General features: G+C 41.1%; 1 protein-coding gene and 1 non-coding gene across 3 annotated transcripts in view; both read left to right on the top strand.

Moving 5' to 3' along the window:
• The window catches only part of Elmo1 (engulfment and cell motility 1), a 557,729-nt gene that overhangs the window by 103,056 nt on the left and 431,814 nt on the right, over positions 1-22,859 (top strand). For both annotated transcript variants that reach the window (XM_027939610.3, XM_027939609.2), the window contains exon 2: positions 4,947-5,097. In XM_027939610.3, the coding sequence (XP_027795411.1) occupies positions 5,020-5,097 (78 nt within the window). In that variant the 5' untranslated portion in view covers positions 4,947-5,019. The remainder of the gene's footprint in view (positions 1-4,946; positions 5,098-22,859) is intronic.
• Trnae-cuc (transfer RNA glutamic acid (anticodon CUC)) lies at positions 19,564-19,642 on the top strand. Its single transcript has one exon. It is a non-coding gene; the product is annotated as a tRNA-Glu (tRNA).

Here is a 22,859-nt window from a genome sequence, read left to right as displayed (position 1 = left end):
CGCCGAGGCAAGGTCAGAGTGGAAAATTAGAAGTTTATTAAAGGACAGCAGAAAAGACTTCTCCCTGAGGAAGAAGGGGACCCAAGAGATGGAATCCATGGAAGTACAGTTGTCTACATTCCGGTGATGGAATGTAGGTGGGAAGGCCAGAAGGGTTGGGACACAGGTGAGCCAAAGAAGTAATCTGGGCACTTCTGAGTCAGCATCTTCAAGTTTGCTCTTCATTAAAATTTCTTTGGGATGGGCTATCTTCAAATCTGCTGGGGCTGTTCATTAACATTTCTTTGGGATAGGCTATCTTCAAATCTGTTGGGGGCTGTTTCCTGGACTTCATTAACATTCTGAGAGTTGCTCAACTTTTCCAGGAATTCATTCTCAACATGGCCTCTATTTTAGATTTCACTCGATATTAGACCAGATTTACCTAACTACACTGACTACCTAACTTTAAATCTGGCTTCAGTAGTAGCATTAGAAGGCTGAGTGGTTGGAATGTCCAGTCAGCTGCATAGTTTGCCTTTTGCTTCTCCCTTTAGTGGATCTAAAAGTTTCAGTTTGTGTACAAGTATCAGGCTGTCTACACAAATCTGTATTGCTTATATTTATTGGGCAATTCAAACAATACAAGGTATTATGGTTTAGATGTGAGGTGTCCCTCAAAAGCTCCTGTGTGAGAGGATGTGAGAAAGTTTAGAGATGAATCGATTGGGCTATCAGAGCCTTAACCTAATTATTTTTGCATTAATCCCCTGACAGGGATTAACTGGGTGGTGACTGTAGGGAATGACTGGAGGAGGTAGGTCCCTGGGGGTGTGTGTCTTTGGAGTATATATTTTGTCTTGTTGAGCAGAGCTCTCTCTCTGTCTCTCTGCTTCCTGGCTGTGTCCTGAGCCACTTTCCTCCACCACATTCTTTCACCATGATGTCCTAGCTCACCTCAGGCCCTGAGGAATGGAGTCAGCCATCTATGAACTGAGATCTCTGAAACCGTGAGCCTCAAATAAAATTCTTCTTGTCGGGTCTTTTGGTCAAAGCAAGGAAAAATACTGACTAAAACCCTAGGTATCTACTTGGGTGATTTTGACACTAGACTCCGTTTAAAGGCTGGTAGCTCTAATGAGATGTTAATCACAGAATAGATGCAGCATCTGCTGTCCAACCACCATGTGTTAAAATGCCTGCCTGCCTAACCCCGGATATGTAAATGTGAACTGCATGTGGGTCTTGCATCCAGAGTGTCCAAGTGTAGTGGAGAGAAGTTGACAACTAGAGTGCCACAAAGGCTCTGCTGGGAGGAAGCAAAGGACAGCAAGATAGTGAATGTGTTGGCTAAAGATTTAAAAGTGCATTTCCATCTCTGTTATTGACAACAAAGAGTTTGGGCCTGTGTGTTGATATTTCCTGCAGAGCTTAATGAGGCCTTTTGCCTCTTGTCAGGTCAAGGATGGCTCGCCCTGATCATTAGTACTCTGCCTGGCCGATTTGGTAGCTTATAGCCTCTCAACCAGGGATGATTTTTGTCCCCTAGAGGCCATCTGGCAATCTGGAGACATTTTTTGATTGTGGTGACTGAGGAGGGCTGTTGATCTTTAATCATGGGTAGAGGCCAGAGATGCTGCCACCTCCGTACAATGCACAGAGCAGCCCCCTGCCCCCAACAATAATTATGGCCCCAACTGCTAATTGTATCAAGTGTGAGAAAGCCAGAGCTGGAAACCTCCCCAGAATTTCATCAGAAGCAACAGGGTCTGCCTTTAGAGCTCGCTGTGTCCTCATGGAAATAAAAATTAGAGAGGACAGAAATGTGGGCTCCTGAGGGTAAAATGTGGACTGGATTTTTCTGTCTGCAGTTGGGTAGCTGCCTCCACCCCAGAGGAGACATGCTGCTGCCCCCACCCTTGCTGTTTGTTCATGGGGGAAGCCCACAAGGTCAGCTGGGCTTGGCTGGGCTGAGTGAGTCCCCAGGGAAGGCCCTGCTTCCTCCTCCTCTCAATGGCCATTTTGTCCACACTGGTCTCTTAGGAGACCTGGGAGAGCCTCCTTATTGTATTCTCACCTGTTCAGCAGGTTTTCCCTGAGCAGTCTTTGAGAAATAAATGCCAGTTAAAGGGGCAGGAAAACAAGCCTGGCCTTTGATTCCTCGAATGTTAAATGGCCTCTTCCGAGTTTTATGTAGGGGGAGGTGGTGCTTAAGCTGCATTTTTATTTCTCTGACCTATTTACTTAACCCCCAGGACTGTGTGCCCTTTGTTTCCAATGGTGTTACCTGATAGGGACAGAATCTGGGTGCACAGCAGAGCCTGCTTTCTTAATTCTTATTCTAAGGTGTAGAAGCTGAATTTGGATTCTGAATTGAAGTGATATAATACAGATAGAATGCATTGTTTTTCCATCGCTAAAGTATTCAAACAAGAGTGCAGACTATTAAGAGGAAGCCCAATTGTCTGCTTGTGTTTGCACCTATGAGACACCGTAATTATTTAACAAGTCCCTATTGTTACATATCCAACTGTTTTCAGGTTTGGGGAGTTAGAAAGAAAGCAGCAGTTGGTATTGTTATGGTTAGGTTAATAATTGTTTCTTGAGGATAACAGCCTAGAAAATTAAAATTACTCAAATGGAATGCAAGATTTTCGGCATTTTGGTAAAGGTCCCCTGGGAAATTTATACTCTGAACAGATGTGCATGGACATGAACTTCCTTCTTTTGAAGTCACAAGCCAAGGGGTATCATCGGGCTCCTAAGGGTCAAGGGCCTGGGGATAAGCCTGCCAAGGTATGACCCAACTCATTCTCTTACTACTCTTCCCCTTACTTGGCTTCAACAACTCACTATTACCTAGTATGTTCCTGCCTCAGGGCCCTCGCACTTGCTGTTTCCTATGCCTGGGACATGATTTCCCCACAAGGCCCCTTCCTCATCTCTCATAGGTGTGTACTCAAGTACTACCTTCTTAGTGAAGTTTTATTTTTATCTATGTTCTTTTTTGCTACCTGACACCTACTGTATCATTAGCCTGGAGAATAGGCCTGGCTTATCATTTGCTGCTGTATCATTAGCCTGGAGAATAGGCCTGGCTTGGAGTTGAGGCTCAATGATTATTTGTTGAGTGAGTGATTCAGCCACTGCTTTGTAGATTTGCCCTCCCTGGTCATCGCTGATTAGCTTCACAGCAGGCCTCCCTGATCATCCTTGGCCAAAGGAGCAGCAGTTTGTTTTGGTTCATTTCCTTGACTTGTCAGCTCTGCTGAAGTTGGTTATTTATGTTGTGGAGGCTTCATTATTAGCTCTGCTATCTCTATCATCGCAGCGATGTCCAACTGCCATTGAGATTTGGGACAGACTGACAAGGCTTACTCTGGTCTGATAAACAATGAAAGGCACATGTTTCATTAAGATCTTCATAAAGAGATCACTTTCCTAAAAAGTAAAAAAAAAAAAAAAAAAAAAGACCAAGAACTTGACAGAAAAGGGCAAAGGACAGTTCACAGGAAATTGAACATGTACGTTTTCCCCTTCATCCAGCCTTACTCAAAATCAGAAAAATACAAGTTACAAGTACACCGTGATGTTTTTCAGCCTGTCAGGCTTGTGAAAACTCTGTTGGAGGAATGTGTAAATAGGCAATCTCATATATTGCTGGAGGAAGCATCTAAATTGGTGGCACCTCTGTGAGGGACGTTTGAAAATGGCTCTCAAAATGTAAAACTTCATACGCTCTTTGCTCTAGCAGTTTTACTTCTGTGACTTTTTTGCAAGGATATACTTTCACATATGCAAAAAGGATGTTTGCTTTGCTTAGTGTATCCCAGTCTTGTTTATCATAGCCAAAGGTAAGAAATCATTTAAACACCCACAAGAGAGACCTGGTTCTCCAGCTAGGAAACATCCTACATCTGGCTGCAGTGTAGCTGTGTACAGATTAAGGATGCTCCATTGTAGTCACATGCAAAGATTGATAAGATAGGCTAAATGAAAAAGAAGGAGAGGATACAATGCTGTCTTTTATGTAAAGAGAGTGTAACAAGCAATGGGATATTTTTGTGTTTATCTTCCATACGTGAAGACATTCAGGAGGGAGGCATAAAAAAACAAATTACTTTGGGTGGCTTGAAGGGGTATAAGTGGATATTGAATAGTGTGTGACATGGGGAAGGGGGACTACTCTGTACATCTTCGTATGCGCGTGCACACACACATTCACACACGCACACACACACAGGATCACATGGCCGTTTTACCCACTTAAAAAATTAAGTTTAATAAAGAAATGGGGAGAGGCAGTAGAGGATGATTGTTACTTCCTTTGTGTAATCAACGCTCATTCAAAGGAGAACTCAAGGTCTCTTCTGAATGTGGTCCTATCCGCTCCTGTACATTTTCTTTCCCCATAGACACATTGTGTGAACTGGCCTTGGGGAATGTGTGTGTGTGTACGTGTGTGAACTCTCAGGGCATTTCTCCTTCCTCATGATATCCTGGTTGCTATAGTGCGGAGATCTATTTGTGACACAGAAAATGCTTTAAATAAAAGCTGCTTCCTGACCATGACTTCCTGGGCAATGTGTCCTTCCGGAGACTGCTGAGCGCCAGGCGCTGACATGTGTGTCTGGACAGGGTAAGCCCTGCCCATTCAGCCCCTGGGCACTGGTGGGAGCAGAACCTGGTGGTAAGGGGCTGCTGTCTTCCCATGCAGAAGTTGCACAAGTTGGTCTCACAGGGCAGCGTCCCTTAGAGACTTTAACTCCTGGGTGTTGGCACAGTCCCCCCATCTTTCTTCTTTCCTCAGGAGCTTGTGGTGCACCCCCTGCGTCTTCAGCACCCTGCACCAAGGGGAGCCGTTTCTTATACCTAAACCACCAGTGAAAACAGGAAGTGATGAAGCAGAATTTGCCCTGCATCTGCACTGAACGACTTCTCTTTCTCTTTTTGTCATTCCTCCTTAGGTGTAGACACGTGTGGCCGTCCACGCTGTAGGATCCTCAGTTCCAAGGGCTTTGGACAGTCTTGGGGTTCACAATGCCGCCACCCGCGGACATCGTCAAGGTGGCCATAGAATGGCCGGGAGCCTACCCCAAGCTCATGGAAATCGATCAGGTTAGTAATGCCCACGGCAGTGGGGTAGTTATTTTCAGTTTCCTTTCTATACTAGAATGTTTATAGACTTTGGATAGCCCCCCTTTTCCCCTTTTCGCTCTCTATTGCTGTGCTGAAAAATATGTACAATAATAGTTGCAGTGTAGTTTAATTTCTGTACCACATGCAGTGGCGATGGATGGGGTTTTTATCTTCTTGCAGCATCTACTTGAATTGTGTCAATACGGGGTTTGTGTCTGAAGCACAGAAGAGGCGGGAGGGACTGTGGATTGGGCTCTGAGCAGTTGACACTGCGGAGGCTGTCCCAGCCCTGCCTTGCAGTGACACATGAATATGTGCAGTTTGTTTTCACATAAGCAACACACAACTTAAATTTTAAAATCATTTTTCTCATTGCATTTTGCAGAAGCAGCCAACAGGTACATTAGCACTTTGTCATTTTAACAGCTTTATAATAAAATTAGGATAGAGGGGCTCAGTCTTGGATCCCAGCCAAATGTAATTTTATTACTAGTATAGAATTCACAATGTGCCTAGCATACTGTCTGGCATGTAATACATACTCAGTAAATATTTATTGAGTGAAAAAATATCATGATGGTTTATGAGAATGATTTTACCTCTCAAAGCATCCTTTAGCTTGGATCTTGACAGTCATGTGGTGTGGTTCTCACTGTTTGATTAGAGATAGTCTAAGGAAGAGTATTTTGTGTTTATTGTACTATAGTCATTCTAGAGAAAATGACTGAAGGAAAAAAGGTTGAAATTTAATATACACTTATGGATTCCAAAATGCATATAATAACAGGATTCTAGATGGTTTTATACATTTTCAGAATTAGGATACCATAGCAACTCTAATTTTGTGTTTCTGATATGATTTTATATTTATGATTTGCAACTTTTTTCCTGATGAGATTTTGTTATCTGGTTAAAGACAAGAAAATAAATGCCAGGGTTATATGGCACTTTGTGAACCCAAAGGAATCATTAAAACAAATGATACAGATCATGTAAGAGTTGAACTTAAACTTGAATGGAAGAAAGGGTATATTTGGGGGATTGTTGTCAAAAAGGTGCAATTCAGTCCGCATCTTACATTGTTTTAATTGATCTCTGGTGTGTGTGTGTGTGTGTGTGTGTGTGTATGTGTGTGTGTGTGAGAGAGAGAGAGAATCTAGAAGCGACCTATGCAACTAGAGAAGAGTACAGATGGATAGTAGTTTTGTACACATTTGTCAGGTAGCAAGTGTGGTTTTTTAAAGGTTGTTGGTTAAATTTTACCTTTAAGAAATACTTGGCGCCAATTAAACCTATTTAGGATTAGGTTTGGTTACAATGTAAGAGGACAATGACTTCCAGAAGTTGGTCTCACATGTTGCTGTTCTGCATTAACACAAGACTGCTTGGCAGTGTGCGCCCAGGCCCTTCTGCCTTCTTGCTTTGACCTTCTTGGTACCTGGGGCTGAGGACCAGATGCTTGGACATCACCTGGGAGCTCATTAGAAATGCACATTCTTAGGACTTTCCTAAACCTTTGGTCCAGAATGTGCACAATAACAAGATCTCTAGGGGGTCTTTGTGCACTGTTAAGTCTGAGAGGTGCTGAGCTGAGTACCTGGTGCTTATCAGAACCGCCTGGGGGCACCTGTTCCAATAAATGTTCTTGATGGCTTCCTCCCAAGAGAATCTTAATTTAGTGGTTCTGATGAACTATTTAGTTTTGACTCAATCACATTTGGTAGAGTTTGCAAATCTCTGCTCTAACACAGCAACTCTTGATATGTATATATTCCCTGGTATTTGGAAGTTGGTGTAGTGTTCTTTGCTATGTGTGTGTGTGTGTTTTAATACTTTTCTAAAAAATAATATTTTAATTTTACAATCTTTTCTGATTTACGGAAAATTGCAAAGATTCTATACTCTTATGCTTATATCCTTCTCTCAGTTTCCCCTAATGTTAACATTAACACCTTAACACAATCTTACTACAATTATCAAAACTAAGAAATGAATATTGGTATATTACATTAACTAAACTACATACTTTTTTTGGATTTTACAAGTTTTTCCACTAATGTCCTGTTTTTTTTTTTGTTGTTGTTGTTTATTTGTTTGTTTGTTTTGTTTTCGGTTCTAGGATCCAATCCAAGAATACTATCACATTGTATTTAATTGTTCTATTTCCTTGATCTTCACCAATCTTTGGTTTCATAATGTTTCCTTTTTTTTTTTTCTCTTCATGGCCTGATAGTTCTGAGGAATAATCATTTTTATATGGTTTTTAACACAGAGAATTTGTGAGAATTGTACAAAGAACTCTTTATTTATTTATGTAGTATTTTTATTTTTTGGTACTAGGGATTGAACCCAAGACACTTAACTACTGAGCCATATCCCCAGCTCTTTTTAAAAATATTTTATTTAAAGACAGGGTGTCATTGAGTTGCTTAGGACCTCACTAAGTTACTGAGGCTGACTTTGAACTTGTAATCCTCCTGCCTCAATCTCTCAAGCTACTGGGATTACAGGCGTGCACCACTACGCCTGGCGATGAAGAACTCTTTACCTATGCTTTTTCTGAATGACCTGAGGGGGGTCACATGTGCACTACGCACCTTTCCCGTAATGATTCAGTGTGTATTTTCTAAGAAAAAACTCATCTTAATATATGGTACATGTACACAAACTAGGAAATTGAACACTATATTATCAAATTCACGCTTCACAGTCCATATTCACATGTCATCAATTGTTGCAATAAGGTCCTTTATAGTTATTTCCTCCATAGTCTAATATCCTGAGTGGGATCAGTACTATATTTATTGTCATGTCTCTTTGGTCTCCATTGATCTGGTACAATTCTTCATTCTTTATTTTTCCTGACAATTTTGTAGAGTACCGGACAGCTATTTTATGGGAAATTCTTTAATTTGGAGTTTTTTTGATGCATCCTACCAATTAGATTCTGGTTTTGCAGTTTTGGAAGAAATACCACAGCTATGATGCTATTTCTTGGTGTGTCATGGCACCCAGCATTGCTTTCTTGAATTCTTGGTGATTTTTCTGATTTTGCAGATAAGAATATTAAAGTTCAGAGAAGTTACATGATTTAACAGTCAGTGGCAGACCAGGGCATAACCCCCCAAACTTTCCTTCCTTCTAAGACTGAACTTTTAAACAGTTGACTAATTTATAGGCTTCCTGGTGATGCCACATTGAGACATAGACAAAAAATAGGAACTCAGACTGTTATTGTCTGCATATGCAAAAGTTGGAGGGAAGCTCATGGCAGAGTTGATATCAGGTAGTTTATTTTTATTTTTTTGATGGAATCAGATCTTGGCATGAGAATTGGAAATGTACTTGCAAGTCCAATGAAGAGTTAGGTTTTCTCCTAATCTTCTACCTTGCTCCGTAAGGAATGTTAGTCTCATTTAAAAATCTCTTCACTTCTTTTTAAACTGGATAGCTACTGTTTCACTAAAAGATGTTTTCAGGGTTTGGGTTAGGCATTGTTGCATTGTGTTGTGAGATCTTGAGTGTCTATGCACTTATCATATGTTGTCACTGTCTCTCACACCAGTGATCCTCAACTTGAGTGTGCACAAGAATCATTGAGAAAGCTTCTACAAAGTGCATATTCCCAACTTCTATTGCAGATATTCTGATTCTGGGTCAGGGCTGGGGCCTTTAATTTGGGTCTGTAATAAGCAGCAGATGAATTCAATGCAGAGGTTCCTACATACTGAGACTGTCATTTGACAGGAGTTGCTTCATCTTTGCTGTTTCTCCAGTGTCTGATTAACAGTCCTCACTTAATAAGTTGATGTAGCATTGGTGAGTTAGTGAGAGGAGGAACTTCCTTACTGGTGATTACCTTAGGGTGCTCGGTTCTTCTACTCAGCCATTCTCAAAAAATGCCGATTGTGTTCAAGGGGCTGTCTTGTCTGCACACAGTGGACTTGTTGACCTTCTTTGTAACAATTTTCAGGAGACAATTCTGTTTCCACTAGGCAGGTAAGTCTCAGGAGTTCTTTACCAGTGGACTTTGCTGTATCACATGAAGCTCTGCAAACATTCCTGGCTTCTTTTCTGATCGTCACTGTGTATTGTTGAGTTCCAACCTCAGGGGCCGCTTGAGGCTAAGGATGATGGTTGTGTGGATATACTAAAGCTAAAAGGCTCCCGTGACCAATGTTGTTAACTTAGCTTTTACTGAACGGTCTGTTTCTCAGTCAAGAGCATGGAGCTCCAGAACTTTGAGAAGAGGCACCACTAAGATACAGAGTGGACAGTACAGACTCCAGGGACACTGAAACAGAGGTGTTAGTTCCTTTGGCTGCTATAACATGAAATTTAAAACTGGCTAGTTTACAAACAACAGAGATTTATTGCTCACAGTTGTGAAAGCTGGAAAATTCAAGATCAAGGTAACAGGTTATTCAGTGTCTGGCAAGGACCTATTTCTCACACGTAGGCCTTCTGTGGTCCTGATCTGGTGGGTACAGCAAGCAGGTGCCCTGGAGCCTCCTTTGTAACCATCCTTAGGATCTAATCACCCCCTAAATAGACCTTCTCTTAATACCAGCATCATAGGGAGGTAATTTCAACACATGGGTTATGTGTGGGACACAAACACTCATACTGTAGGAGTCTGAGAGCCCTGATTTCTGTGGGAGATTCAGTTAGCGTCTTTGAATCTCAATTTCCTTGTCCTGTGAAAGCAGAATAATAACTTGCTACTCTTATGGTTTTTGTGAAGATAGCATGTGAAAAGAATGTAGCATATTGCCTGCTTCAGAGTAATGCCTCAGTAAGGCAGCTGGGATTGCTGCTAGTTTAAGCAAGTTTTCATTCAATTGGAAAATTAGATATTCTAGTTTTCTTTTTTACCTGGCCTTCCACTGTGAACAGTTCCCTACTGCATCCTGTTTTAGCCTAACTTTGTTAATGTTTAAAAAGGCAAGAAGATTAAAGGGCGTGGGGGAGGCATCACTGGGAATAAAAGCGTGCACCAGGTGGACACGAAGCCAGTGCATGCTGTGGAATGTTCAGAGACTCCCTAGAACACCTCCATGATGTTTTCTTCTATCTCTTGGCTGCCCACCAACACTTATGGACAGCAGCTCTTCTGTTCTCTACACATGCTCTTCAAGTCTCCTGCATCTCCTATTGATGCCCTGTCCTTTCATGCCTTGCTTTCTAAGGAGGACACTGGACCAGAAAGCCACCACTGATGTCTGTAGATTTGCACAGACTGCTCCAGGCCTTTGACATCTGCCATATGGCTTCTTTTTCTAGAAAGGAGCAGAGGAGGGAAGAGAGGTGCTTCCCCTTTGTCCCTAGGGCTTTGGGCCTGTCCTAGCCCTCACCTCTTTTGCTCCATGTATGGTTTTATTTTGGGGTGAGGAATACCGGGGATTGAACTCAGGGGCACTCCACCCATTAACCCTTCCCCAGCCCTGTTTGGTATTTTACTTAGAGACAGGGTCTCACTGAGTTGCTTGATGCCTTGCTTTTGCTGAGGCTGGCTTTGAACTCAAAAATCTTCCTACCTCAGTGTCCTGAGCTGCTGGGATTATAGGCCTGCACCACCTCACCTGGGCTTCATGTATGTTTTAACCCATCCTTTCTCTGCATCTGTGTCCTATCCACTTCCTCTTCATTCATTGTCTTTTTCTCTGTCTCTAACAGAAAACTCTTTGACTCCTACCTTGGAAAATATTCCCTTGTCTTAGAGCTGTCTTTTGCTAGTGGGTACTTTATTCTCTGTCTTTTCCAGTCCAAGCTTATTTAAATGTCATCAGTACATGCCATTAATATTATTTCAGTGTCTGCTTAATCTTTGGACAGATAGCTGTTTACCTTTCTTCACAACCATCCTCATGGATCTGCCCAATCAGGTGGTCTCCACTGGGCCTTTCCTGGTTTCCTCACTTTCATGGTTACACTGGGCAAAGTTGCTGGTTCGTGTCTTCTGCACCTCCCTCCTCATTAAGCTTCGGAGCCTATGATTTTTCTCCTTGTTTTATTAGTCTACATAAGTTTCCTTCATATTCCCACATCTCTCTCCTTCTGTCTAAATCTGTCCCAATCTCTGCTCGGTCATCTGGGCTGTGTTCATGACGGATGCCCTTAGTGTTGGATTCCACTTTATCTCATTAGGTGAAGTATCAATGCTGCCTAACTCCACCAGCTCCCATCACCAGTGTGACCTACTACCTGATCACCAGTTTCATTTTTCTGCTAGATGGATATATATATTATTGCCTTGTACAATCCTTCAATTGCCTTTGGAAGACAGATACATGGTTGATAAAACTGTCTATACGTCAACTTGAAGATATGGGGGTCTCAGAGGTATTACCAACTTTGTCAAGTTATTTCATATAGAGGAGGGATCGTGAGATGTATCATTCATGGCCCAGTGTATGGACTCCATCCTTTCTGTACAGGAGACAGATCTCACCTCTGCTCAAGGAAAGCTAGTACAAGCTGTTTCAGCCAAGAGATAGAAAGATGATGGCAAGCACGTCCATCATCTTTACTGAGCTGTGTGTAGGATGAACACTTGGAGAGGTGATGGTGTGGCTGATTCAGTCCCAGAAAGGGTGATGGGAAGAGACACAGAGTTTTAATCCTTGGTTCTATATATTTTTCAGACTCTTTAGAATCATATTCCTTAACATAAATTCATATCCTTCCATATTTCCCTAAGCATTACCTGTGGTCCAAGGTATTTGCCTGGTATAAGCAGTTCTCAAGTGTCCTCCTGCTTTGTAGAAAGTGCTCCTTTAGAAATGTATCCCTACACATTCACAGACTTTCTCATTTCTTACAGTTTCCTTCTAACAGTGCAATAGCCTGAATTCCTCCTGCCTTGGCCAGCTCACCACTGCTCAAAATTCTGGCTTCGCTAAGCCCTGCTGAGAGCTGCTTTGTGCTCAAACCTTTTTTGATCACATTATATGCAGTAATTTCTCTAGCCTTCTATTTCTTGAACCATTTTTTTTGCCTGAGCTTTTATTGGCAGTTAACATATTCCACACGCAATGTAATTTACATTTCTCTTTATGTGTGCACATCTCTTGAAATAGAGTACAAGCTTCTGGTGGTCAGCTTGTGGTTTACAGCCATTTGGGTCCTGTGGGCTATTGCATTGATCTCTATTTCTGTGTGTCTACTGGAAGTTTGAATTCTGAACAGTGATGATAAGAATAAAACATTGATATTCTTCATTCTCCATTCTACAAACAGAAAAATTATATTAGCACCTCTTCCCCATATTTCGATAGGCTTTTGTTTCCCTAAAAAAACCCCAGAGGCATGTGTTTTTAGGTAAGCACATACAAAATGATTGTCTATGGTTTTTAATTACTGTATTTCTGTAGCATATTTTAGATCTGATTCAATATGCATAAAATCAATTTACACAAGACCTTTTGAAAGCTCATTGAGTAAAGCACATTCAAGCACATTTTGTATAAGACGTTATGGAGTTTTGCTCATTCTGGGCATAATAACAGTAGTAATAGTAATACTAATAGTAATAGCAACTGTGATCTTTTGTGTACATACTGTGTCCCAGGCAGTGTGCTTCACAAGTAATATTTTATTATCCTGCTACAGACGTGCAAGTTTTGCTTTAGGTTTCCTATTTCATAATTATTCACAGGATTATTAAATTGCCTAAAAATACTCAGCTGGGAGAGTGCTGATTTGAATCCAGCATTGTTTGACACCAAACACTCTGCCTTTCTGTTGGTCAGTTCTGTTTGAGTGTCTCCATATATTATATTCCTATGTAGCTGTTCCCATCAGTCACGCCAGCCTGGTTTGAATAGATGCGTACATCATTGCAGAGCTAGCCTGCTCTATCTACAATGAGAATTCCAGGGACATGTTCTGTTATGCAACCAAACGGTGTTTCCTTAAAAATTTAGAGAAGCCTGGGCAGAGAAGTGGTCTGGGTTATTACAGAGGAGCCCATTTTAAGCCAGACACCAGCCTTGAAAAGCGAATTTGATCAGGACTGGACTCTTGGACAGGCATTTTAACGGGCCACTTAAGAGCATGGACTTCAGGGTGGACTGATATGGACTTCAGTTGAGTTCTGTAACTTACCTGCTGTGAAATCAGGAACAGATTTAGTGCTTTATAAGGAGAATTGGCAATGTTTATGAACCCTTCCTGGTGTTATGGGGATGCTGTGAGATAATCATTCAGCTCTCTGCTTAATAATGGTAACTACTAGAGCCAATTGTAAATTCTGTCTGGTACACAGAATAGAACAAGTGTCATGTTTTGGACAAGATGGGAATCAATAATACAAAATTTCCCTTAAGTACATGAAAGCCTGTTCTTTAGCCTGAAAAAAAGCATAATTCCCAACACATTTAAATATTAACTGCCTAGTGAAAGACAGTTGAATTCCAAATTAAGTGACTTGAATTCAGATGGGTCTTTTAAGATCATCTGAAGGAAAATGGGACAGAATATCTGGCGAGCTGAGTTCTAACCTTGCATTGCTGAAACTAGAAGTCCTGTAGTTTCCCCACACTGTTTTTTTTTTTTATCCTGAGTAGTTGGATTAGATCATTTTTTAACCTTTGTACATTGACATTTTGGGCCTGATAATTCTTGGTGATGAGGACTGTCCTGTGTATTGTAGTATTTTAGCAGCATCCTGGCCTTGATTTTCTAGATGCTTGTATAATCCTTTCCTCCAATAGGATAATCAAAAAGTGTCTCCAGACATAGCCAGATGTCCCCTGGGTGGTGGACAGAATTACTTCCTGTTGAAAATGGACTGAATCAGGGTTTCCAAGCTTGAATCTGCTTCAGAATTTCTCAGGAAACACTGAAAATACAGGGGGAAATTATCTTATAAGTGTGGTTCAAGGTGAAGGGATTCCTGTTTTTATCATGCTCCCCTGGTGGAATGGCTCATGTGGTTGGAGCTATGTTTGGAAGTAACTAGTGTAGAGCTCTTGAAATTTCTCACTCATTCTGCTGGTAATACTTCCTGTTCCCACAGTAACTTTTAGCGAGTCCCTTAAAAGTAGAACCTCAATTTCTCCAGCGGAAAAATGGTCCCATAATTCTTAGCCTCTCCTTACTTTACAGCATACATACATAATATCTTCAGTTACTCACTCTGTCCCATGTAAGAAAGGCATGATAAAAATTCTGTGATATTGCACTATTGCTTTTGTGCTCTCAGAATGACACTAGTGGATAAATAGCCATCCCTCATCTGATTTTTGCAACTGTTGGATTTGGTAATGTACCAGCTATTTCTTAAACTTCCTTTAAAATAAAGTGACTGGGGTACTTCCTTTTCTGGTTTTAGCTTTCTTCTTGTGAGATAGTCTGTATAACCTCATGTAGAGCGCACCATGCTTTGGAAAAGAAAGATGGCAAATGTGCTTGTCTCCTCAGTTGAGAAGTGAGTTTAATTGAGCCAGAATGAACTCTAGTATTCATTCTGCTTTTCCTTTTGAAAATGAACTGTAGAGTTTAGTTTGTCATGTAAGTAGGTGGAGATGGTTATTCTCTTCCGTTTTACTTCCCTCCACAACACTATCACTGAGGGAAGTTTGGGCGACTCAGGGCAGAGTCTTGTATCAGCAGTATTTTGTTTTGATTTGGTGACTGAGACCTCTTACATTTCCTGACACTTCTGTGCATGTCACACCATGTGCTTTATTTTCCTGCTAAGTCAACTGGAAATTTATGCTGGGATATAGACGTGTGTAGATTTCAGTATGAAAGGAGGACTCTGGGTTCTCAGAAAAAGGCAGCTTGTTATAGGAAAAGGCAGCTTGTACTTTATCCCTCCGGGTATGTAGACAGAATGTGCAGTGTGCCCAGAACTCTATGGAAATGAGAGGAGCCTCAGGGAAATAAAGTGCATGCTTTTCTAGATTCTGTTTTTTAGTTATTCATCAAGTGGATTAGTGAGTCCTCTCAATCAGCAGTATCACCCTCATGCATGACACCCCCTCCTCATCTCCAACAGCCCCTCTCATAGCTAATCCTGTAGAGCCTACAGCCTGAGTGGTTCTGGGTTCCATTGACCTTATGTCCATCCTTGCTGCCACTGCTCCAGCTTATTTGCACTGGGTGACAGCAGGACTCCAGGCCTCTGCCCCTGCTTCTACTCCAGTCCATCTTCCCAGTCTTGGCATTGTTCAGTGGCTCTCCCACTGCTCTTGGAATAGGATCCAGACATTTTGCTGTGGTTTCTGGAACCCTGCTATCCCCGGCCCTTGCTTACTTCACCAGACTCATTTAGAGACACTCTGGCTCCTTTATCTGGGTTCTTATCACATGTGACTTTTTCTCTGTGCATGAACACAAATTCCTTTCCTCTTCTGAGTCTTCATAAATGTCACTTCTTTTAATGGGAAATCACACCCCTCACATCTCCTCCTATCTAACTCCTATTTGTTCTTCCTTCCCAGATGAAGTATAATTTCCCTAGAAAGGGTCTTTTATGACTCCTCTGTCTAGAAGAGGGACCTTGTTAGATGCATTCGTAACATCCTGTGTGGCTCCACTTGCCAGTGTCATAACTCATTTTGGGATGCTCTGAATGGGTTGGCTGTGTTCTGCCTGGCAGGTGGTAAAGCCATAACTTATAACAAATGTTTGTTGAGCAAAGGAGAGAGTTCATGTTTGTACTCTATGTCTACTGATATAGAAAATTTAACATGATTATGGAAAGGAGTGACTCTGGTGAGAACATCCCTTCCTTTGTTCTCACCATACATTCTAAACACGTTATTACATCTCCACGAATTCACTTTATGAAGACCTCTGTGGATTCTCCCATCAGTGCCTCCTATGGCCAGAAGACAACCAAGTGACTTTCAGAGTAGTCATGTCCATTTTCGCAATGACTAATACTAATCTTTGCTTAGGGACAAGTTTGTGGTGCTCTCTTTAGCTTTATCAGTGTCATCATCATAAGTTGCTTGTACTTTCCTGCTATCACTTTTTTCCTTGACCTTCTGACCCATATAAATGACTACCCATCTGCCTATTTGCCTTGTTCATCTAGAGTTCCTTGTATGTCAGACTCATACAGTCCTCATTGTGCCTCCCTGCCCAAATCTGTGTAGTTTTTTCTACTTTTTGTGTTTTCCTTTTCTTGGTGTTGGATATGAACATATGCTGAATTCGCTCCAGCTGAAACCGTGTGTCTTCCTAGACAATTCTCTCTCCCTCAACTTTTCTATCTAATCAGTCATCACAGCAATGTGCCTACAGTTGGGATTTCTCTTTATCATATATGCTCCTTCTTCCCCAGCTGCTCAGTGTGGAGAAACACAGAGCACAAGGGAGAGCTTAAAAATAAGTGTCAAGTATCCTGGCAGGGAAACTTTAAAGAGAGAGAATCATACTCAGGCAGACAGGAGATTATGAACACAAAGTAGGTGGATATAAAACCTATGATAAGAAGGAACCAATTAGAAATGAAAATTTACAGACAGGAAGTAAAATGTAAAAAATAAACTATAGTAATTGTTTCGAAACTATAAAATGCACAGTGGGTTTGGCTAAAGAGAGAATTGGTAAATTGGAGGATAAAAATAAGGGATTCCTCCAGAACATGGCCCAAATGTTAAAGGAATGAAAAATGTGAACACTAAATATATTGAAAAGGAGAAATTAAAAAAAATACCAACCTATGTTCATTTGGCAGTTCCACTAATCAAGAAGAGAATGAATGGAAAAGAGGAAATATTTAAAGAGATCCTGCCTAGTATCTTACCCCTTTGGCACTGAAGAAAAATTTGATAGTGAGGAAGAACAGTGTCTCTGGGCTTAACTGGTTGGATGAGATGAGGATTTATCATAAAGAGTCTTATCAACTGATCCTTTGTCCAAAAGGTGGGAAAACAGAAGGTATCTAAGTAAGAGAATGACATGGTGTTTAGCACTTTTAGATGGTACAAGTTTGAGAATTGTCTCCATGAGAAGTAAGATAGAATGAGAGGGACTGGTTCAATTGCTCTTGTAGAAGCACATTCAAGAAATGATCATGCCATTGCCTAGATTGGTGACAGGGCAGATGGAAAGAAGTTAGATGGATGCCTCAATTAAACATGTGAGAAGAATGATTTGACAGGAAATTGTGAATGATTATATGTGGTAGTGGTAAGGTTGAGGTGTTAAGGATGATTCCAAGGTTTTTTTTTTTTTTTTTGGTTCCCAGGAATTGAACCCAGGGGTACTTAACCACTGAGCCACATCCCCAGGGTGAGACAGGGTCTTGCTAAGTTGCTAAGGGCCTCATTTGTTGCTGAGGACGGCTTTGAACTTGTGATCCTCCTGCCTCAGCCTCTTGAGCCACTGTGAACATCTGAACAGATGGTGGTGACATCTACTAAGATAGAAAATACCACTAGAGGATTATTTAAGTGGATTCACATTTTTCATGGAAAATTTAGAAATAGGAATAGGAAAATGAGTCAGACATCAGTGTTGTTGGATATCCTTCCATATTTCCTTTGGGTTTGGTACACTGGCCAATTTGTCCATTTAACTAGTCTCTTAGCCTCCAGCAAAATCCCATATTGTTTGAAAATACATAGCCATTTATGTCACTTTCCTGTCTAAAATTATGTGATGGGTCCAAACCTTCAAGAGTTATCTATAGGACTTGGGTATTTTTTGCTTCTCACCTGCCTTTTTAGCCAGTCTCTCTCATTTATGTGACATTGTGAGTTCCTCCATATACATCACAAACATTCACTCAGTATGCATTCACTGTGTCTTTAGCCAAAAACACCTGGGGCAATCCAAATAGAGTCTGCTTTTAATTGCTCTGATGTACACACAGGATGGATAGAGAGGAAAGTCTAGAGAGCTGCCCTAGATTGAACTGGCAGGACTGGGAGTCAACACAGTGTGAAGCTAGGACAGATGCAGTGTCTACTACAGGTTTACACTCTGGCAAAACAGAACAAAATGCATGCAAGTTGAAAACTGGAAGAGACTTTTGGGGTAAGATTTGAATTCGAACTTACAGATGGATTTATGCTCAAGTTGGAGTGGCTGCATAGAAGGGCACTACTAAAAGCTGAGTTGGGGGTTGTGATTTGGGCATTAAATGTGAGAAGAGGACTGGAACAGAGAGGTTTCTTCCCCTGGGAGAGGAGATGATGTCCAAAGTTTCAGTGTTAATGTGGGCTTTCCTTATAATTTATGTGGATAATGCACGAGAAAGGATCATTTACTATTCTCATAGTAATGCTAAAACATGCTTAAAATAACATTTTTCAAAAACTTACCACATGTCAGGGACCAAGATATCCAGAATTCCAGCATCCTTCCCCTCAGCTGTTGGTTCTCGGCACCTGAACTTGTTGCTGCTCACTTTGAAGACTCTAGATTTGGGATAGAGTTGAAGAGCAAGAATTCTGGAATTATACAGGTCTGGGTTCAAATCCTGATTCTGGCACCTGTGTTGTGCAGCTGTGAGCATGTGACTTTTTGTCTCAGAATCCTCATGCTGTTTTCTCATGAAAACATAAAACAGACTTAGTGATATTCTTTTGTGGTGGATAAGTGGCAGTCACTGAGAAAAGAGCTACTGCCATTATAATTTAATCAGAAGAATGGGCCAAGTGATATTAGATAATGAAAGTCTGGGTTGATGATGTTGAAGTAGGGGTGCTTGGAGAAAGAATGTGAGATTGTGGCTATTGTTTCCATTTTTTAAGTCCTTCCTGCAAAGCCTGTTTAATTGTTCTTTGAGGCTGTGATTCTGCCTCAGGTTGCCACTAGCACATTAATGGGATATTTGTTTGAGACCTGGGAGCTCACAATCTGCTGGCAAGATTTCTTAGCACATCCATTACCACTCAAAAAAGGATGAACTGAAATTGGTGCATCCTCATACAAACACATAGACCTGCTATGTGGTGGAGAGAGACCAGTCAAAAGTGGGAAAAAAACTAAATGAAAAATGTGAACTCATTTCTTAATACTTCCTTTGCTACCAGTTCACTTAATTTGACTGCTGTCTTTCTTCCCATCTGTTTCTTTGCTGTTGATAAGCCTTCATAATCTGTTTAAACTGAACCTGAACCCTGCTTGCCTTCAGAGCTTATCCGACTTCCTCATATCTACTCCTCTAATCTGATGATATCTTGTCCATCCAAGTGGACAGTCATTTCTATTTCTCCTACTTTACCTGTTTGACGTTTAATTTTTAAACTCTGCACATAAATACAGTTAGCTTTCCATATATGAATTGGAGACAAATAAGGAGATTATTTGAAAGGGATGAAGTGAGTAGTCCATAAGACCTGAAGTGATTTGCAATGTGAATCATTCATTTTCACAAAAGAAAAAGAAGACTTGAGTGCAAGGCCTGGTGGAGGAAAATGACATGCTAGTGAATCTAGAATTATCTGGAGGTACTTCTACTTATAAATAGAAAGGAAGGTGGGGGCTGGGGATATAGCTCAGTTGGTAGAGTGCTTGCCTCTCATGCACAAGGCCCTGGGTTCAATCCCCAGCCCCCCCCCCCCCCCCCAAATGGCGGGGATTAAGAAATTGATTGTTGTCAGTACTGGAGACAATGAAGTTTCAGGAGAAAACATTGTTCCTTGTCTCCATAGTGATATTGTTATGGGACGATATGACAAATCAAGGAGTGGGAAGGAGAATCACAGAAGAACATAACTGGTAAAAGTTGTGCTTTACTTTGTGTTGTCCATCTCAATAGTTCTGTCTTCTTCTAGACTTGCAGTTTCTCTCCCAATGGAAGGAAAGCACAGTTTCTGCTCCATAGAGGTTTGTTAGAGTATCTAAAAGGGAAAGTATATCTGTTTGTCTTTAATCTACTGGAGCATTTGGGTGTTAATTATTAATGTCTTCATTTATTATCTTCATAGGCCAGTGATTTTTATGAGACAAAGATTAGACTTTATCTTGGTGAAAGATCATATTTAATTAGTTTCATGAAGCTTGAAATAAGTCCTTTTTAGTGAACCATTTTTGAAGCAAATCATCATCTGTCAAGAAAAAGGTGGCATAGCCTGTCATCTTTTAATTTTTGAAATTAATGTGATAACATGGTTTTACCACATTGGAGAGGTTGTTGTGAGCCTCTGTCATTTCTGGAATCTTGTGTCAGTGAATCACATTGCAACTGTTGTCAAAATACTTGCTTTCCAAGAACCAGCTAAATTTGCCTCTGGAAAGTGTGGTTTTGTCATTAGCTTCCTGACTAGTTAGGTTGTTTTTCAGGAAAACAGTATGCACACACCCGCCTCAGAACTTCAGGTTGCTCCATCCTGAAAATATATGGCTTGAAAGTATGGAGCAGAGTCAGGAGGATCACTGGAGAAGGAAAACTGTAATAAAGTGGCTGGTGTCAGTGACACAATGTCACCAAGCCCCTCTGGGATCTAGACGGGGTACTGTACATTAAAGTTTCTCCAAGTCACATTGTACAAGTCATAGCCAACATGCGGATCCTTTCTCAGTGGTATCCTGACATTTGGAAGCTGGTTTTCTTTTCTTCCTGGGCCAACATTACTCATAACTGCTGTGTAGAATATGTTCAATGAATTTCCATCTATAAAAGCAAAGGAAAATCCCAAATGCTGTGTTGTACCGCCTCAAAGTGTCAGAATAAAGCAGCTGTCAGATTCTTTAGAAGCACTGGAGAAAGGTTGTTTTAAGAGTTGAGAACCAAAAACTTTAAGTCTTTGTGGAAAACAGTTTTGAAATTAAAGGACTGTGAGATGATGGCTGTATGGAGAGGGGGAGGAAGGGGAGATTGGGGATTGCTTCTGTCCTCTTGCTGTGTCCTATCTTTAACTGCTCACCTGAGCCTTAGTAGCAGTCAGAAAGAATGAAAAAAAGGGAGAGAAGCTAGAAGTAGAAAAAAAGGTATGTTGTTAATTAATGTTCATCAATTGCACACCTTTTGAAGTTCAGCAGCCACAGACCAGGAGTTGATTGGGTGTCTCAGAGGCAGTGCTGCCTTCAAAGAAAGTTAATCTAGAATTGGCAAAACACAACCGTAAATTTAAAATTTAAAATTAAAGGACTGGCTAGGTCAAGAGCTGAAGGGAGCACCCAGGACTAGAATCACTCTAAGAAGAAAGAAGAATTAGACATACATTCATTTGTTTATGTAATTTATTTAATCAGCAATTTTCCAAGTGGGATATAAGAAATGAATGGGGCTATTCATAGGTGATTTTTATATAATAGGTTACTATGTACCAGGTGTTACTCCAAACTTTCATTAATCTCCATGTACTTTAGGCGCAAAACTGCTTTTCAGAAGAGAAAACAGAAGCATCGAGAGAAGTAATTAATAAGTCTGAAGTTACAAAGCCAGATACTGCAGAAGCCAGGATTCAATTCCAGGAAGTCTTTTGCTAAAGTCCTTCAAGAGCTCATAGTTTAGAGCAGAGACAGAAAAGCCAACTAGTTGACAAAAAATTGCATTCTGCGTATTTTCATGTGTCTAGTCCTTAATATCATCTTTTGAGCATTTTTTCCATGTCATTAAAAACATGGCACAGCCAGGCTGTCTCTCCTGGTTGTTGCCCTGCTGAGGCAGGCCTGTGCCTGAAGTGCGCATGTCAGAGCAGAGGGCTGTGCCCACATGGGAAGTTGCTAACAGGTGTGGGCATCTCAGTGGGGGTGCTGCCAGCCTCAGCAGACAGATGTCAAGGCAGAAATGTCGACAGCCACAGACTGGAGAGCTCCAAGGTGAACATGGGGGCCGAGTACAGTCCCCAAGCCAGGTGCTTTGGCCAACAGACAGGAACAGGTGGTTGAGCAGCCATGGGCTGCCAGGGCTCATCATAGGCAGGCCAGGGAGGGGATCTGATGAGGGGTGACAGCTGGTGGGGGGTCTCCTGGGAAGGAGCCTCCTGGCAGGACAGCCTGGCCACCTCCTAAATAAACAATGAAGGACTCCCTTAGGGGGACTCTGATGCCTTCAAGGGACATGTGCCCTGAGTGGGAGAGTGATTATATATTTGAGATAACAGGGAAGCAAAGGGAGAATCAGGTTTAGTAAGGAAAAAAAAAAAGTATAACCTTTGAAGAGATGGCAAGACATCCTGTGGATGTGGGTCCATGGATTTGCTCAAGGGGTTATGCTGGGTCAAACCTTAGAAGAAGGATAAGGGTGAGAGATGCGGATTTTGGAATTCATAGCACTGACATTCTATTAAAGACAAGAGAGAAAGAAAACAGAAAGGAAAGCAAAGGGTGAAAACTCACATTAAGGAATAAAGAATATTGCCAGAGATGTAGATTAGAAATGAACTTAGAAAACTTGGCCATTTTCAGAAGTTTAGCTTATTTTATGAAAAGCAGGCAAAAATCTTTTTGTATAGGAAATGTGCTGTCTGAACTTAACTGACTTTGGTCAATTAAATGAAGGAACGCTTTTAGAGAATAAGAGTTAAGATAAGAGAGGAATGAATTCTTTTTAAAAAGGCTAAATCCTTAAGTATAACTTTGTTCCATGGTACTTTGCCAATCGGATTCATATGGAAATGCACCCTTCATCTAACAAATAAAAATGTTTTTGCAAACTATAAAATTTTCCCAGATTAATATTCTCTTAGGTGAAGGGAATGAGCGAAGAGGCTCACTGTGCACATAGAAATCTGGCTACTGTATCCCTTTTAGGTTGTCCTGAAAAGCATTCCTCATCTTCTGATCTCAGTTCACTGTTGAATCTGAGAAGGTCATTTTGACCTTCAAAA

This window comes from Marmota flaviventris, chromosome 1 (assembly GCF_047511675.1).
Source record: "Marmota flaviventris isolate mMarFla1 chromosome 1, mMarFla1.hap1, whole genome shotgun sequence".
Lineage (NCBI taxonomy): Eukaryota > Metazoa > Chordata > Mammalia > Rodentia > Sciuridae > Marmota > Marmota flaviventris.
Note: the sequence above shows the minus strand (reverse complement) of the source record. Positions and strands in the feature narration are given on the sequence as shown.